Below are 17,292 nucleotides of genomic sequence, written 5' to 3'. Positions count from 1 at the left end.
GCATCACTAAAGACACACCAAAAGCATTTTTTTCGACTAGAATTTAGTTAGCGGTCGTTGAGAAAGTGGTTCCTTTCAGTTTCACTGGCACATTTTCACATACTTTCCGTTTTAAAATCACGAGAAGTATATTTTTTTCTCCTTTTTTTGTTTTTGAAAACATGCAACCGACATTTTCGCACAATTGGATGGTTATATAGTCGTCATTTATGGATTACACCATTGTGTCTTTGACATAAAGACAGGAAGTTAGGAATAAAATATTGAACGAGATCGAAGAAAGTAGATTTTCTTCAAATTAGTGTACCATTAAAATTCCGAACTACCTCGCTTTGACGGGAAATATTTTTAATGTTTCAAATAGTTGATGTAAAAATAATAATAAAAACGCCCTATTTCATACATATCATATCTAACCATCTATTCAAGTCTTTGGAATTTGCGGTTGTAGAAATTAATTATTTATCAAGACAAAAGGTTAAAATGCTATCGATCCAATTTCCCAGATAATTTTTGAGAGATATTTCTGTATTCTTTATTTTTATTTGGGTTTGACAGAAACACTAAAGTAAATGTTACAGATGAAAACCTCAAAATCGGGGTGTTTTCAATGAATTTCCTTGTTTTATTACTTCTAAAAGTAGAAGATGTATTTCTGAAAAAAAAAAAAAAAAAGAAAGAAAAGAAAGCGGCAGTTGGAAGAAATTAAAATTCTTTCAATAATTAAATTCATCCTGTTTTTTTTTTGTTCCTTTTTATTCATATTCACAATTAAGTTCATGTTTGTGAATATTTTTTCCTATAATAAAATTTATTTTTATTAATAATATCACATATTCACAATGATGCTCATATTTACGATGATCTATTTTCCATTGTATATTTTATTTTTATTGTACTATTTTTCGCAATGATACTTATAAACAAAATAATCATTATTATTCATTATTGAAAATTTACTTATCTGTTATCAAATTCCGATGATATTCATATTTACAATAGTTAATACGATACAGATTATTTTTTTATTAATAAAGCTATTTTATCAATATTTTTTTAGTCGCACCGCCGATGATTTTGATATTCATAAAGTTTCGTTTTTGCTATATTTTTCTTCTTCAATCAAAATATTGAGAATATAAAAAGAGCATTTCGAAATAAAAATGAAGAAATAATATGCCGGTGTCCTGGCATATGGGCAGCCAGCGCGTCTTCCCCGTGATCTGGGCGTCCCGGATTCAAGCCCCGGTTCGGGCTTGGTTGGTCTTTTTCTGTGTTCTATCTGTGAGGTGTGTGAATGTGCCCCCCTCCCTCCCTGTAAATAGGGGTTGTGCAAGCGAATATGACGCATGAAGTAGCTAAGTCGTACTCTTGGCCCTAGTTGGCGCTATTGAAAAAAAAAAAAAAAGACTCTCACTCGGCTTAAATTGCTGACAGATAACAGTCAGTGGGCTTGTAAAGTGCCATAAGTCGCAACACAACAGAAATAATATTTCGAAATACGAGACATTTCAAAATGAAGCGTAGTTTTTAAGCAAACGGGTGATAGTTAACACTGAAAGAAGGATGGGAAAGGGTGCATTTATCGAGTCTCTCTGAATCTGAAAGGTTTACTTATTGGAGTGAAAACGGTTAGTCCCTTTTTTTCTGAATAAATGTTTTTTTAACAGTCGAGTGCGTTTTTGCCAACCACTAGTGAAAACACACAGCATCCAAGAACTTCTTATTGAAAACTATATTATTTCCTTTTATAATATTATATATATAAGATAAAAAAAATTCTATCTGAATTGATTTAATTTTTTACGATTGATTTATTCAGTTTCGGGGCTCAGATAACTTATTTTCGACATGGACTCAATACAAGATTGCCAAATGAAAAAAAGAGAAAATCTTTTCTCAACTTATATTTCATCTTGATAATGCCCACATATTTCAGTTAGATTTTTCAGTACAAGCAATAAAATATTCCAGGATTTTGTCATTTCTTATGTATTTTAAACAGATTTAAATTGCAATAGTTATTTATATTTAAACATATATTAAATAACTACATTACAATTTGTAACCCTAAAGTTAAAGCATAATGAAATTTAAGGATGAATAAAAGATATATTAAAATAGACCGAAGTTTCTCTGATTCGTATTTCTCTTTTAAAGGAATAATAATAATAACGGAATTTCAAAAAACAAACAAAAAAAAGCAATACAGTTTGTTGTAGCTTTAGTGAAATAAGTATATAACATCACTATTTGATGCAACTACAGAAATATTTTTTTTGAACATACTAGAAATAAATAATTTGATGAAATTATTTGAGAGCTCGTAAGGCAACACGGGAATTAGAGCCCTTTTCATCTATGGTGATTTCGCAGCAGTTGCTCTTTGTACAAAAAACCCCATCTGTGCTCAATTTGAACCAGACGGAATTTGAAAGTCCCGATTTGAATAATACTCAAATCAGGACTTTTACCAGAACATGTAAACCACATGATACTCCTTAATTTAAACGGATAATAATATATATAATTTTAATATAATGTGCTAATATCTAACTCGGTATAGAGAAAAAAAATTATGCGAAACTTTTGTTTCAGTATTAGTTTGTTAATGCAGTACATTAAGGTATATGCCTACTCTACAATCCCCATTTTAGTGAAGATTTCGAACTTTTCCGGAATTATTTTGTAATAAAATCCACACATTTAAGATAACAAAAATAATTTGTTTTTGTTTCTGCAGAAGTTACACGCAAAGTATTGACAAAGTTATAAGCCATGGATTTAAAAACATTTTTTTCTTCGTCATTAAACAGTGTATATATAAAAATAACTTTTCAAATAATGAATTCAATCTTATTCAAATCTTTAACATAAATTTTAGGAGTATCTGACAATTGTTTCTTTACTTAATTTCGATTCATTGATTATTCGGTTCGTTTATATTCACGCTATTCATATTCTGCAAAAGAAATTACTTAGAAACTGCAATTTATACGCATGTTGGGAATCTTAAAAATGTGCAATAAATTATAATAATGGCTTTTTTCATTATTAACGAGAAATGGAAATCAGGGACATGTGCTGTCTCGAGAGCTGGTGTAAATATAAGCGAATATTCCACAATGGAAATAACTTCTCCCCCCCCCGCCTCTTTCCTAACTTCCGCACCACACTAGTGGGAGAACGTTTGGTCCCGACGGATTTAGCATGCACCAGACCCGCTTACACGACGGTTCTTCGGGGGAATCGGGTCTCGAACCTGAAGCCCACCGGTTCCCTAGCCGAGACCTTACTACCAGGCCACCGCATATTTCAACCTTTTATGTACCACATAATAAACATCGTGTCGCCACGGGCAAATCCTATAAAACTCGAGCGGCATTTGTATTTTCAATCATTTAAAAATTATTTTAAAGACTAAAAAATCTATTTTAAAATCTCGCAATTGATTGTAGTCCATTTTATATGAAATTAGAATCTCACTCTGTTACTATAGGAAATATTACGAATGCGATAAAAAAATGTATAAAAAGAGAAAGAAGATTTTAAAAGGGCTCTTAAAAGTTTATATTGCGATTCACTGAATCCATTCAAACTCAAGAATTTTATCTTACATATTCAGCAAAATCGTTTGAGATTGCTTCTTCAATACTTTGATAAAATGATCTCTAAAGAAAATTTCTTTTCCTTGCATTGAATGGGCTTAAAGTATTTTGATATGAATAATATTAAATTTCTTCGAATCCATTCAATACTATTCTCGTTTGAACTAGTAAATATTAGTTCTCAGAATTATATTATTGAAAATTAACCTTAAGAATCTTTTTTCATATCTGGTTAAAGATAAATTGAACAATCTCTAAATGAATGACTTTTCAAAATGAAATGCTATTAAATGATCTCTAAAGGAAATTTATACCAGTAACATAAAAATTCAAATGAATATGCGCTTTCATTCTCTGGTCTTTAATGCTTTTTTTTTAAACAAAAAGAAGCCATACTTTCTCACGTGGTGATTAAAACTAAAGGAATCCGGATTCCACAACATTTATAGATATATTATAGATCAAAGCTTGCTCTTCATTTGCCAAATCAAATTCTCAAAATTCAATTTTGACTTTTTGCAAGGTTACACAATGCAATATTCATTTTCTTTTACAAATCGAAATTAGACATCAATGGTACCTTTTTTCCGTAACATAAATTGAAACAACACGTTAAGGAGCATAATATGTTGATGAATAAGCAACTGCAAAATAATAATGCCCCTAGTTAAATATTTAAACGTGTTTTTAATATTCAGCCTTGTGTTCTCTTTGAACGTGAAAGATCGAAAAACATTTCAAACTTGAAAAATCCCAAAAACAAACTTTTTTTTGAATATTAGTTTATTATTGTCGTAAATTAAGATGTGTTCTTACCTTAAAATCAACTTTTCATGGAGATTTTTAAAGTTATTATTATAATTTTGTATTAAAATCCCCGCATTTTTCCAAGAAAAGTGTATTTTGCTTCTAGAATAGTTAGAAGCAAAGTTATTGTCAAAAATATAAACTGAAAGTTAAGGAAGAGTGGGGGAGGGGGGATTACGCGCGTCTAAGGAAATTTTGTAATAGTAATTTTAGTAATGATTTATCACTGATCAATTTTCAATACTCATTATGTACAACAATTAAGTGTGACGTCAGAGCGGCTCATTTTTGTCAAATCAGTTTACATTCTTCAAAATAAATAATTGTCTAAAAAGTGCATTTGCGCGGTGTTACCCGTATAGCGGGTAATTCCATGCACTGAATAGGGGAATTCTGAGTATGAGGCTTTGAGCTAAAATTTTATGAATTTGGAGTATAAATACTGTATCTTATGAACTCTATAAGCATAACTGTAAATATTGATCCAGTTTTATTTAAAATTCGTGTATTTTAATAAAATATAGAAGAAATTATTAAAATAACGAACATTATTAAACAAATTTAAGATAAAGTTAAAATTCATATAGCTTTCTCACCCTCAACAATCTTTAGTAGTTCATTCAGAACAAATATAGTAACTAAATTCGTTATCAAATTTCCAAACTTAGATTCCTCCACCATTGAAAGCCTGAACTTCTGTGACATTATTTACAGTTTTCCCAGGATCCTAAGACGCAGAATAGTTTAATCCTTATTTGCCCAAGTATATTCGCAGGTTTTTGCATCGTAGTTATTCGTTTTCTGATTAATTTGTACTTTTCGAATATTATTTGTAAATTTAAGCAGTTTTACACTTTCTCCTAATTTAATTAGCATATATTTTATAATTGTCAGTTTGGACTTAAATGATGCAATCCCTGGTAGAAATTCCTTTCAAAATATGCCGCGTATAATTTCGAGGCATCTAAAAAATTTATAAAATATCCTCTAAATTAAATGTGTCTTTTTGTACGGAATAACACTGCGCACTAATTTCCATGCTGCGCGGAAATACCCCATTTAGGATTTATTCATACAACAGGTCTTATTTGGGTTAAAAATGGATAAGCAGACTCAAAAAATGACCCATTCTCATGAAAAATGTCACGTCGGATAATATTTGCAGATGCAAGTTGTTTTTATTGTTTTGAAAAGAGATTTACTTTAAAAATTATGGCCGAAATTATAAGGAAAACAATTTCTTTCAATATCCGATAATGAAAATAAACGAGGAATTAGAAGGAGAGGAAACTTATCCTAATACATAACCCTTCCATCATATAGGTAGTGGGCCCAAAACCGTTTTTCGTCTTTTTTATAACCGAAAACAGCTGTTTGCGGAATTGCCCAGTGAGCGAAATTACTCTGCTTTCTCCTAAATTTTAGAAACCAAAACCAGGCTATGTAAATATAAGTAATACGAAAATAAAAATTTATTCTTTAAAAATAGAATTAAATGATATTCAATTATTTAACATAATTTTAGGTGTATGAGGCAGTTGTTTACTTCATTTCGATTTTCTTTCTATTCAATTCGATTACATTCAAGTTGTTTATGTTCTACAACTGAAATTGCTATGAAACTACATTTATATTGGAAATCTATGCTATTAATACTTATGTTGGAAATCTAAAAAATGTACAATAAGCTATAATAGCTGCATTTTTCATCGTAAAAGAGAAATGAAAAACCAGACATAGACAGTCTCAAAATCTGCTGTAATTTTAAGAAAACATTCTATAATAGAAATAACTGATCAAAAAAGGGCTTAGGACTCCAAGAAACTATCAAAGAAAATAAAACTAATTTATTTAGAACTCTGAGACCAAGAATTATTATAGAAAAATTGGTTATATATGACATGAGACAGACAAACAAAAAGCCGCCCACTGCATTCAATAGAAAATTTTATTTACAGAAGTATTTGCTCAATTTCGAAAGCTGTTATCAGTTGCTAAGATAGAAATTTTGTTTATTCAATGCAAAATAATCCGTGGTATTTATTTGTATTTAAGTGCTTAGTATAAAACTTGTAAAATAAATTAATAAAATAAAAAAAATTACAACTGTAAATAAAGTTATTAAGAAAAATCTTTAAAAATGAAAGAAAATCATAATTAAAAAGAAGTGAAGGAAAGCTTGATTTAACAAATATGAGTAATTAAACGGGGTTTAAATATATAATTTTTTTTTTTGTGAAACATCACAATCTTTATTTGCGTTTTCTAAAAACTGCAATTTTCATTTTTTTTTTTTTACTACGAAAAATTTCATCTACAAAAACCTATAAAATTTTGAGAGAATATTAATTTTATGAAGAAAATTTGATTCAGTGGATAAAAGCACAGCATAAAAGGAAAATTTCAATTGATGGATTTACTAAAATAGTTGTTACGTCAATCCAAATAAATTTGAACACTTGAGTTATCCCAGCTATCTTCCCCTAGCTTTGGGAAGAAGGAGAAATAAATACTTTATTTATAGCCGAGTCTCATTTTTAAAGCAACGCACTGTGCTATTCTTCACCATTCAAAGTTTCAGTCAGAAAAATTTGTCATCTTGTTTGCTACAAATGCAACTTTAACTCATCCGAGAAATAGGATTCTGGCTTTCCCTGTCTGCATCTGACATTTTGCGAATGAAAGTTGCGTTTTTATTGAGCAGTCCTATACTCCCGGGAAGAAAGCGGATTGTTTCTGTCCTGCATTTGATTGGGATCAGAAAGATAAGATGTTCAAGCAGAGATTATGTGCATGGTATTGAGAATTTCATATCGGATGTTGCATCGAAAAAATAAATATCCGAAAACTTCAAAGATGAATCATTTTCCACCTATTGCACGAATATGCATTAGAGTGGTAACTCTATTACATCCTTACGATAATGGTGTGAAGAATTTAATGCAGCAACAAATATAAAAATAGCTTTATTTATACAAGAAATGAAAGTCTATACGCATATTCAAATGTATCATATTGAAGCGTTTCGAATAAAGAAACGGTGGACCAATAGCCTTTACAATATGTCAATGTAAATACTTATGTGAAAAATGTAAATATTTATAAATTTTTCATTAATATCATCCTCATTACAATGGTGGGAGAAATTAATGCAATATGAAAGATATCAAAACAATTTTATTTATTCATAAAATATAGGCCTATTGTTAGCTCACATCGGTATGTGTCGCTTTGAAACACTTCAGGCAAAAAAAGGGTGAACCAATACAGTCTTTACAGTATGTCACGACTTTTTTTAGTTTAATATGTTGCAATTGTACTTCATAATTGTTTTAATTTCTTTGATCGCAGAATTTTAAAATAGTTGCACAGTTCTAGCCTTTCCAGTAATTACTTTTAACACTTTGAATACCTTGGGGGTGGGGGGTCACCAGTGACCCATCAAATGATTTCATTAAAATATAACTATAAACCGGAACATATCTGTTGAGATAATATTTCAACATTTTATATATCGCATAGTAAAAAACTCATTAACAAGTCCTGAAATACTCCAGAGGCATTTAACGTGTTAAAACTGGAAGTAAGCATTCAATATTTTCATTTATTCAAAAATTATCTTAAGAACTATAAAAGACAATTTTTAAGTTTCCTAATTGATTGTAAAACCTTTTATTTGAAATAAGAATACCCCTACAATAATGTAGGCAATATTATAAAGTCATAAAAAAAAGGGTATGACTACAAAGGAACGATTTTAAAAGGGATCTTAAAAGGTTTATATTATGATTCATGGAATCCATTCATTTGCAAGATTTTCTCTCTCTTATTCAGCAAAATCGTTTGAGGTCATTTCTCCAGTACTTTGATAGAAATGATTTCTAAAGACAGTTTACTTTTCCCTGGCAATGAATGGATTTAAAGTACTTTTGTATGAACAATATTAGAATTATTCAATGATATTCTCGATTCAAGTTTTAAATATTAGTTTCTAAAACCAGGATTTTTACAACTAACTTTCAAGTCTCTAGGTCTCTAAATGAATAACTTTTCAAAATGGAATGTACAAAAAGATAAATGTGACATAAAAATTGAAATAAATATGCGCTTTCATTCATTCGTGTAGCCTTCTAACCAATTAACACAATAAAAAAAACTTAGCTGTCTTCTTCCCGTGTGATACTTAGAACAAAACAAAAGGGAGAAGCATTTCGCAGCATTTATGGATATAAATTTATATCTTTTATCAAAATTTATTCTTCATCTGTCATATCAAATTCTTGAGGTTCAGCTTTGCTCTTTTTCAGAGTTAAAGAATGCAATATTCTTATTCTTTTACAGGTCAAAACTAAACGTCAATGGAACCTCCTTTTTTGAAAACATAAATTGAAATAGTGTTTTGCAGAGCATAATTTATTGATAACCAAACAATTGCAAAAAATAGGCCCCTGATTAAATATTTAAACATGCTTTTGATACTGACCTTTGCGATGGTTTTGTGTGTGTGTGTGTGCGTGAACGTGAGAAACAAAAAAAAAAAAAAAAAAAAAAACTCAGTAAGAATTTTCCAAGAAGCCAGACAAAGAATTCGTGGGAAAACAACCATTTGTAAATATATCATTTCCTCTCTCGATAATCAATAGATTTCAGATTTCTTAAGAAATATGGGTAGCATTTTGTGAATCTTCGATCATCATTTCAATTTCAATTTCTTTTACTCCATTTGGTTAGATTTTTGCCAATATTTCGAGAACTACTTTCTTCAGATATGTCAATCTTTTATAATGTATTCTCAAATAAAAATTAGAATAGATTTCAAATTTCGCGAATTTCCATATGAAACAAATGCTTTCTTAAACAGCTAAAAGGAAATATAATCTAACGTTATATTTATTTTATTTTGAAATACTCTCAGTATTTATTTTGGCAGGGTAGGATTACGTTTCCATGAAATCTTCGATATTACAATTATGTCTTTAAAACGTTGCAGAAACCATTATTTCATTTCATAGTTGTTTATTTCAATTACTACCGTCAGCGAATACTCAGGCTGACAGTTGCAATGTGAATCATTACATTTAAAATGAAAATCTTGTTTCATTTCATGGAAATAAGTGGTTAAGTCGCTCGTAACTTTCTTCGGTTAAAATTATCATTTACTATAATGTCTTAAATTTAAAGTAGCGAGTATTCGATCCTTCTACCCTGAATATATTGAAATAGTCCAATTTAATATTACGCTGTCGGTTCTGGAGAAGCATTGGAACTAATTTTTGATCCTTCCTAAATAATAGATTGCACTTTTTTCGAGGAAGGGCTTGATGTATATTCTGTGATACCCCTTTTACTATATGACAAATTCACTATTTTAATTGCCACTGACGGTCACATTGTAAACTTCTCATAACGACTACTCGAGTACTTGGATGAGGTTTAAAGATTGATTCACGGTTCCGAAAAAAATATAAATAACTGATTAAAAGGTTCCTGCCTTGAAAATTGGTTATACCTCTTTCGTGATTGGTTTGCTGTATTTTCTACTAATTTATATTGCCATTAAATTTCAAAAATCATTAATACACTCATTACCTATTTAATCTGTAGATTACCATAATTACCGAGTTAAAGTGAGGAATTATTAGCAAGTATGAGTCTTAATTAAAGTGCATTAACATATTCTAAATAAGTAAAATGCAAAATTTTGTTTGTCTGGTTTAATATCCTTCCTCTTATCATTTTCTTTCTACTTTCTAACACTTATGATTAGGGTTTATACAAAAACCGACTTTTTGAAAAACCGATTTCCAAATTCAATATTTCCAAAAAACCGGTTTTAGTCGGTTTTCGAATTTTCGTCAAAAAAAAAAAAAATAGAATAGGGAAAAATATTTTATTTAATTTATATACAATAACAAAAAACGAAATCATTGCCAAAGTCAAAATATATATAAAAAAAAATTAAGGATTCATATACGTATTATTTACACAAAATAAAGAAAACTCAAACAAAAATTTCAAATAATATTTATATTATTTTCTCTAATTTTAATTTCTCTTAAGAAAATAGGATTTAAAAAAAAAGATAAAATGGCCACTGAATGGTGTCTAAGTTTTCTTCTTATTTTGGACATATTGCCAGAAATAGAAAATACTCATTCAACTAGCTGTTGAGCTTGATTTTATAGTTTTCATGGCATCAAATAACAAATCTAAGCTTTTTGTTCCTTTATTCGCTGCCTCAAATAATGAAAATTCAGCTTTCAGTGTCTTTGGATTTGTAAGTTTTCCTTTTGTGTCTTGATGAAACGTATGAATTGATTTTTCCATGGCTTCTTTTATAAAAGCATTACTCTGATGATTAGTTTCTTCGATTTGCTCTTCATCAATAGGTTTCCACATAAGGATTCGGAAATATTCTAGACAATATCTTTTCAGATAACTTGATCATTTCGATTTTTGAAGCTAAAGAAAGTACACTAGATTTCTTCGCTGAACTATAAATGTTTTGTGGATTTTGCGAATACAAGAAAAGAGTTGCTAATTCTACTTGTTCTTCTTTCTTGAATTCGTTCTTTAAAAGCGTATAATAATTTCAAACTTATTTCAGTGTTTAAATTTTTTAGTTCATTTAACAGAAATTCAATTACACCTTCACTTGTTAAAAAATTGGCATCTCGTTGCCTTAAGCCTTCAGCTGCTAGACGAATCGGTCCCAACCAATAAAATTCAAAATATTTGTTTTTATTGAAGAAGAGGAATATCCAGGCGTTCCAGAAAACCGGTTTTTGTATTTAAAAACCGGTGACAAATTTGCTTTAATAAATCGGTTTTTTAAAACCGGGTTTGAAAAACCGTCAAACCCTACTTATGATGCCGACAACTTGTATTTGGCGTCACTTTTTCCAAGTCCCTGCCTGTGTGTTCTGGCTGAACAGCTACTTTTTTCTTTAAATTCATTTCAGTCAGCTTTTTTTTTCTCAAGACTTTTTTAAGCAGGTAAATTCAGCTGCAAGAATGTTAAAAAGAGCCGAATTTCTAAGGAAATAAAGAATAAATTGAAAGCAAGTCTGTTCTCTCTGCAGTATTTTATTTACAGACAGCCGATGAATATATGAAATTTCTTATAATTTTATAGAATAAAAGTATAACGAGTTTTTATTTAATAAGACCTTGACTTACTTCATCTTCCTCTACATTTAAGTTCCTGAAATTACCTAGTTTTGTTCAGTTATTTATTTAGAATCAATTTAATTTGATGCTTTAGCATAGATTTTACTTTCATTTATATAAGCTACAGTTTATCTTGGTACTTTGAGAAACTAAACAATTTTCCTTACATTAATGGGCCAACCTACTTAATCTGCATATTTGATGATTTCTACACTTTGATTGCAATATATACTGCGTGTCCACTCTAATCGAGGCTCAGTGCGTAGCTTCTAAATAGTTAGATATGGGCACCTATTTCCAATTGTAGAAATACTTAATCCCTTACGTCATTTAATGCTTACTAAGTATAATACGTTAAGTCTAAATACTCATACAATCTCCCGATACTTTAAATCATATTTAGAATTTTTAAACATACTAGCATTTTAAATAATAATAAAAAAAACAATTTCACCTGTCGATTGCTAAAATAAATCGAATTGTAAAAATTTGTATTTCCATATTTTAAGCCATTCTATGTTCATCTTGAACAACCCCTGCCAACTATTGGGTAATTACCCTCTTGGCAGCCATCGAAATGATTTAAAATTAGAATTTAAGCAATTCAAAACTATATGTTTATATATTTTTCAGGGCACTTGCATATTACCGATTTTAATATCGCAACTATCGTGCAGGAAAATGAAACTGTGAATTCCGTCACAGGTACCAAGCCTTATATGGGTAAGTACATTTTAAATAAAATTTCTTTTAAGAAAAGATTATTTCATGAACTGCTTACAAAATTTTAATAACGGTTTGACTACTGATAACCTGGAATGATTACCATATTGCAAAAGATTGATTTAAATAAATAAAATTTTATGTAGCTTTGAAAGTCATTTCATATTTACTCAAATAATTCTCAATTTCTACAGTTTAACCAAAGGAAATTACATGAAGCATTCAAGTATTTTCATGTAATGAAGATCATGTTGAACAAAAAGAGAATAATTACAAAGAAAATATTACAAATTTGTTTCAAAAGAGTGAAAATTAACAATTATAAAAATTCATTTTTTTCACAATTATTTTTTATTCTATTTAGTTTTTTGGAAGTTATGAAATAAACTGTAGGCCACTTAGTTGGAATATCGCGAGCTAGTCTCTCAGTTCTACAAAAACTGTATCCTGTGGGTTGAAAAGTTATTCATTTGGTTTAAGGTGTAGCATAGTTGAGAAACATGAATCAAAAGGGGAGAGTTATAGGTTCTATTTTCTGGCTCTGAATAAAAAGATTCAAAATCTGGTAGGCTGGATTTGCTACGAATTGCTCGTAGCAGTGTACAAAACTCAAATGTAGGTCAATTTTCTTCGAAAGAAGACAACCTATCCATATCTTTGGCTTACAGATTTGACTTTAAATAAACCAGATCAAGTGTGATTAGAATCACGCTGCTAATAAAATCCTGAAAGCTTAAAAATATTCATAAATAGTGGAGGTAAAAAAAATTATGACTTCCCTTTCTTCTAATCATGACACAAATTTACAAGTTTCATGCTTAGTTGATTATGATATAGCTAACAAATCAATCAATCCATAAAAATGTAATGAATTATTCATTTACCTTTAACTTAAAATTGCATAAAGAACGCTCATTTTTATCAAAATTATCTTGACGTCAATGGGTTTTTGTTCTTTAAAATATATCTACGAATAAGCCTTCTAATGCAATGTTTGAGAGGTCTTTAGAGTATTAAAATGATCTGTTATTTATATTAATTATAGCTATGAAAAATAACTAATATAAATCACTATTTCTATTAATAATTAATTATTTTTTCTATTTAAATTTTAATGAAAAACGTTCTTTGAATTGATTTTCTGGAAATCTAGTTATGCATTATTAATAAACATTTTACTGTAACCAGGTCTTTTCTTTTTTTTAATAATATAAGATATGCACATTATTCCAAGAGCAATTTTCTTTGAAGAGTGAAATAGGAAATAATTCATCCCGGTCTGATATTTTTTCCACAAAATGTAATTACAAATTATTTTTTCCAAATGGTTTATTCCCCAATGATGAGTCTCGTCAGATGATAATGATGGGAAAGAAGTGTTTCACGGTGAGAGCACTTCTAAATAATTGTCATTTCAAACGGAAATTAGATATCCGAGTACTTTTTAGAATAAAATCGATTTAAAAGAATAAAAGTGTTATTTTGGAGAAAATGCTTCAATTTAATCAGGAAAGATTATTCTTGTAGTCTTTCTTTCTTTAAAGCAGTGAAATAGGAGTTAAAATCTGTTATATATTAAAACATTTTACTGGCATATTATTTAATTTTATTTTTTACATTTCATATACAATGTTAAAATATTTCAAAAACTCATATTTTAGGAAAAATATTTTTTAAAACCCCAGATCTTTTAACCCTATTATTATAAAAATACTACTCTGGATGGCTGTTCTAATCATAGCTAATTTATTAACTTTAGAAATGGATATATACTTCCAATTGGAAAAATGAAGTAAATTATATTTTATGTTGCTTCATCCAGGATATGTAATTCTGAAAAAATACGAAATATAAATTTTTATAAAGTCCTCCAGTCTAATTAGTCAAATTTATTAGACAAATTTTTGATACTCTAACACAAACAATAAAAATAGTTTCATCGTTTAGTGACTAAAATTGTCTAAGTAATAGCCATTTAAAATACATAGAGATCATTGAAAAAAAATTTCGGAGAAAAATTATCAGTTTTTTAAGGAGTAAAATGTTTGGACGAACTTAAAAATATAATTGCAATTTTTTTTATTGTTTTAAATATTGAATAAAAAAAGCATGAAACTAATGATCAACTTGTGAGTAAAAAAAGTTTGAGCAGGAAAAATCCTGATGAAAAGAATTAAATCATTTCATTACTTGAAATAAAAATTATTTTACCGAATTTTGTTCGAACTTGCTTCTTTCGCAATATAGAAATACATCCATTAAACAAATTATTTCTGCGCATTATGCAATATTTTTTGAGTAAAAGTTTTGCATGCAATATTAATACATTTACATATTTGCTGTATCCATGATTTTAATTCCATAGACATTATGTAAGCTGCCTGAAAGTAAATAATCTAATAAACTTAAATCGCGAGATAACGTCAATGGTTGTTCATTGATTTAACGATCCAATTACTTAATTATTTAATTTATCCAATTACTATCATACCAGTTACTAACATATCCCATGATGTTATTTCAAAATGTATTGGCAAGGAAAGTACGAAGCTAAAAATATTCGGGAGTTGGAGCCCCATGATACTGAAATCATAATATAAATCTCATATTCTTTATAAATCTCATTGCGAAACAGGTTCTTCCAAAGTATATAGCAGTCTAGATAAAATAACTGTATACTTAGAAGCAGCATTGAAAAATAATGGCCCATTAAAATATTCTTCTATAACGCACAACAAATATTTTCAGACACATGCACTTTGTGACTAATGTAACCACGAAAATTTGCTAGCGATCAAAAGTAATTATCTTTAAATTACAATTCATGAAGATTCTCCCAGTAAAAATCAAGTTTGTATTGGCTTCCTTACATCTGAAATATTCCTAATCTAATTTTTAGTATTTTTTAATGAAACATACAAGGTTAGCAAGAAATAAGTTTCTCATTTCAGAGGGATTTAAAATTTGTTAAGCTGGTCCAAACGATGTAAAATATAAAATACAGATAAATCAAATTATGCACTTGGCATTTATCAAATTAAAAAAAATTGTTAGTACAAAACTCATCAATAGATAGCGCTATAGCACAAATGGTATGTATTTGCACATATTGAAAATGTGAAACATCCTTTGCGTAACAGTGCAAGTCTCTTAGCATTATTCTTTGGTAAAAAAAGATGGATTCGGCAAAAACTTCCCTGCACATAATCACTGTATTATAACAAAAAGTACTACTAGTAAAATCGTTCTACCAGAACCAGCAGAACTCCGTTGCAGCTGTAAAAGAATTCCATCACTTGAAGCGGATAATAAGTCAAATGTCTCTATGAGCCCTACAGAGAATGATACAGAAATTTGAAACAACGTGACATTCTTGCAAATAGAGTAAAACAGCAAATCCCATCTTCTAGCATCGAAAATGTGACTACCGCGGTCATTAAAACAGCAGTCAATAGTGTGAGGATACCAGTTGTTTTTCGTGTACTTGATATACCATATTCCACTGTACAAAAAAATCTGAAGTCGTATTTTGCAATTTTATCCACACCAAATTATGCCTGTACTGCAAGACGAGACGCAGAGCTTCACAAAACTTTTGCATTCCAGTTCCTTGGAAGGGTGGTTAACGTCACTTGGCCATGAGACATTATGCGGAGTGACGAAGTACACTTTTGCCTCATTGAAGAAAAAGTGAAGTTAACACCCACAATCGTCGAATTTGGGCAACTGATATTCCTGCATCCTGATAAACCAATAGTATGGTGTGGTTTTATCGCAAAATTTAACATCACACTATATTATATTATATATATATATATATTGGAGATAACTGCACATGGAATTCAAACCTGTTCCTTCATAAGAAAACGGTATCGTGATATGTTGAGGGATTTCGTAATCCCACAACTTCAACGGCGTACATATCTTCAGGACATCTATTTCATGCAGGTGATGCACTTCTTCACATTGATTATCTTGTAAAGCAACTGCTAAGACAGCATTTCACCGATGCACGGGTGATCAGCTGTCATTTTTCAATTAATTTGGCCTCCTCGTTCGCCGAATAGTGACTTCTGAGACTTTTGATTGTTGTGTTTCCTGGAGGGCAATATCTACCGTCAATGGCCAGCATCTGATCCGGATCTATAGGACAGCATTTGGTTTATGTTCTAGATAGCCCAGCAGATTTTTTTCCCCGGTTAGTTATGGTAAATATGGTTCTACGAACAGAGCATATTGTTGAATATGATTGGGAACATATTGAGCAGTGTTTATTTGTTTTGCGACTTTTTTTATATTTTTTAACATTTATAATGGGTATTACAGCGCCAACTAACGAGGATTTTTTTGTACTTTTTTTTTTTTTTTTACTTAATAAATGTCTGCATATTATTTCAATTATCTGTAGTTCGAATGTTCTCATTTGGAATAAAAAAATTCATTCTAGAGCCCTGTGAAATGGGAACTTATTTCTTGGTAACCTAATATTTGTTTAAAATTAATTTTAATTTCTGGAACATGACAAAAATTGTTCATGCAGTAAATTTTTCTTCAATTTCAAGATCTTCATATTGATATTTTTAAGAATATTTCGAATAAGTAAGTATTCATATAATATATAATTTTAGATGTATTAAATACTTAAGGGATAATGGATAAAATGTTATTAATTAAATTATATTAGGTTGTAACAAATTTTTTGTAATGTAAACCTTCATGGGATCATTCTATTGAATTCAAAATGGAATTTTTTTTTTATTAACATTTATTTTTAGTTTTTATAAATTTTGCTGCTTTCCACTTAAAAAAAAATGCAAGCAAATTGTCTTAATTTACATAAAATTAAATGGAAAGTAAATCATTCAACATTTTTATTGTTATCCTTAAATTTTTCAAGGTAAGTATTTTTACCACAGTCAGTTTCACCTGAATGATGGCTGGTAAGTATTTTTACCGCTTCTATATAAATAAATCAGCTATTAAA

General features: G+C 29.4%; 1 protein-coding gene across 1 annotated transcript in view; it reads left to right on the top strand.

Moving 5' to 3' along the window:
• The window catches only part of LOC129960955 (serine/threonine-protein kinase 32B-like), a 108,552-nt gene that overhangs the window by 70,515 nt on the left and 20,745 nt on the right, over positions 1-17,292 (top strand). Inside the window, exon 6 of the mRNA XM_056074732.1 lies at positions 12,219-12,308. Within this exon, the coding sequence (XP_055930707.1) occupies positions 12,219-12,308 (90 nt within the window). The remainder of the gene's footprint in view (positions 1-12,218; positions 12,309-17,292) is intronic.

The sequence above is a fragment of the Argiope bruennichi genome, chromosome X2 (assembly GCF_947563725.1).
Source record: "Argiope bruennichi chromosome X2, qqArgBrue1.1, whole genome shotgun sequence".
NCBI classification, from domain to species: domain Eukaryota; kingdom Metazoa; phylum Arthropoda; class Arachnida; order Araneae; family Araneidae; genus Argiope; species Argiope bruennichi.
Note: the sequence above shows the minus strand (reverse complement) of the source record. Positions and strands in the feature narration are given on the sequence as shown.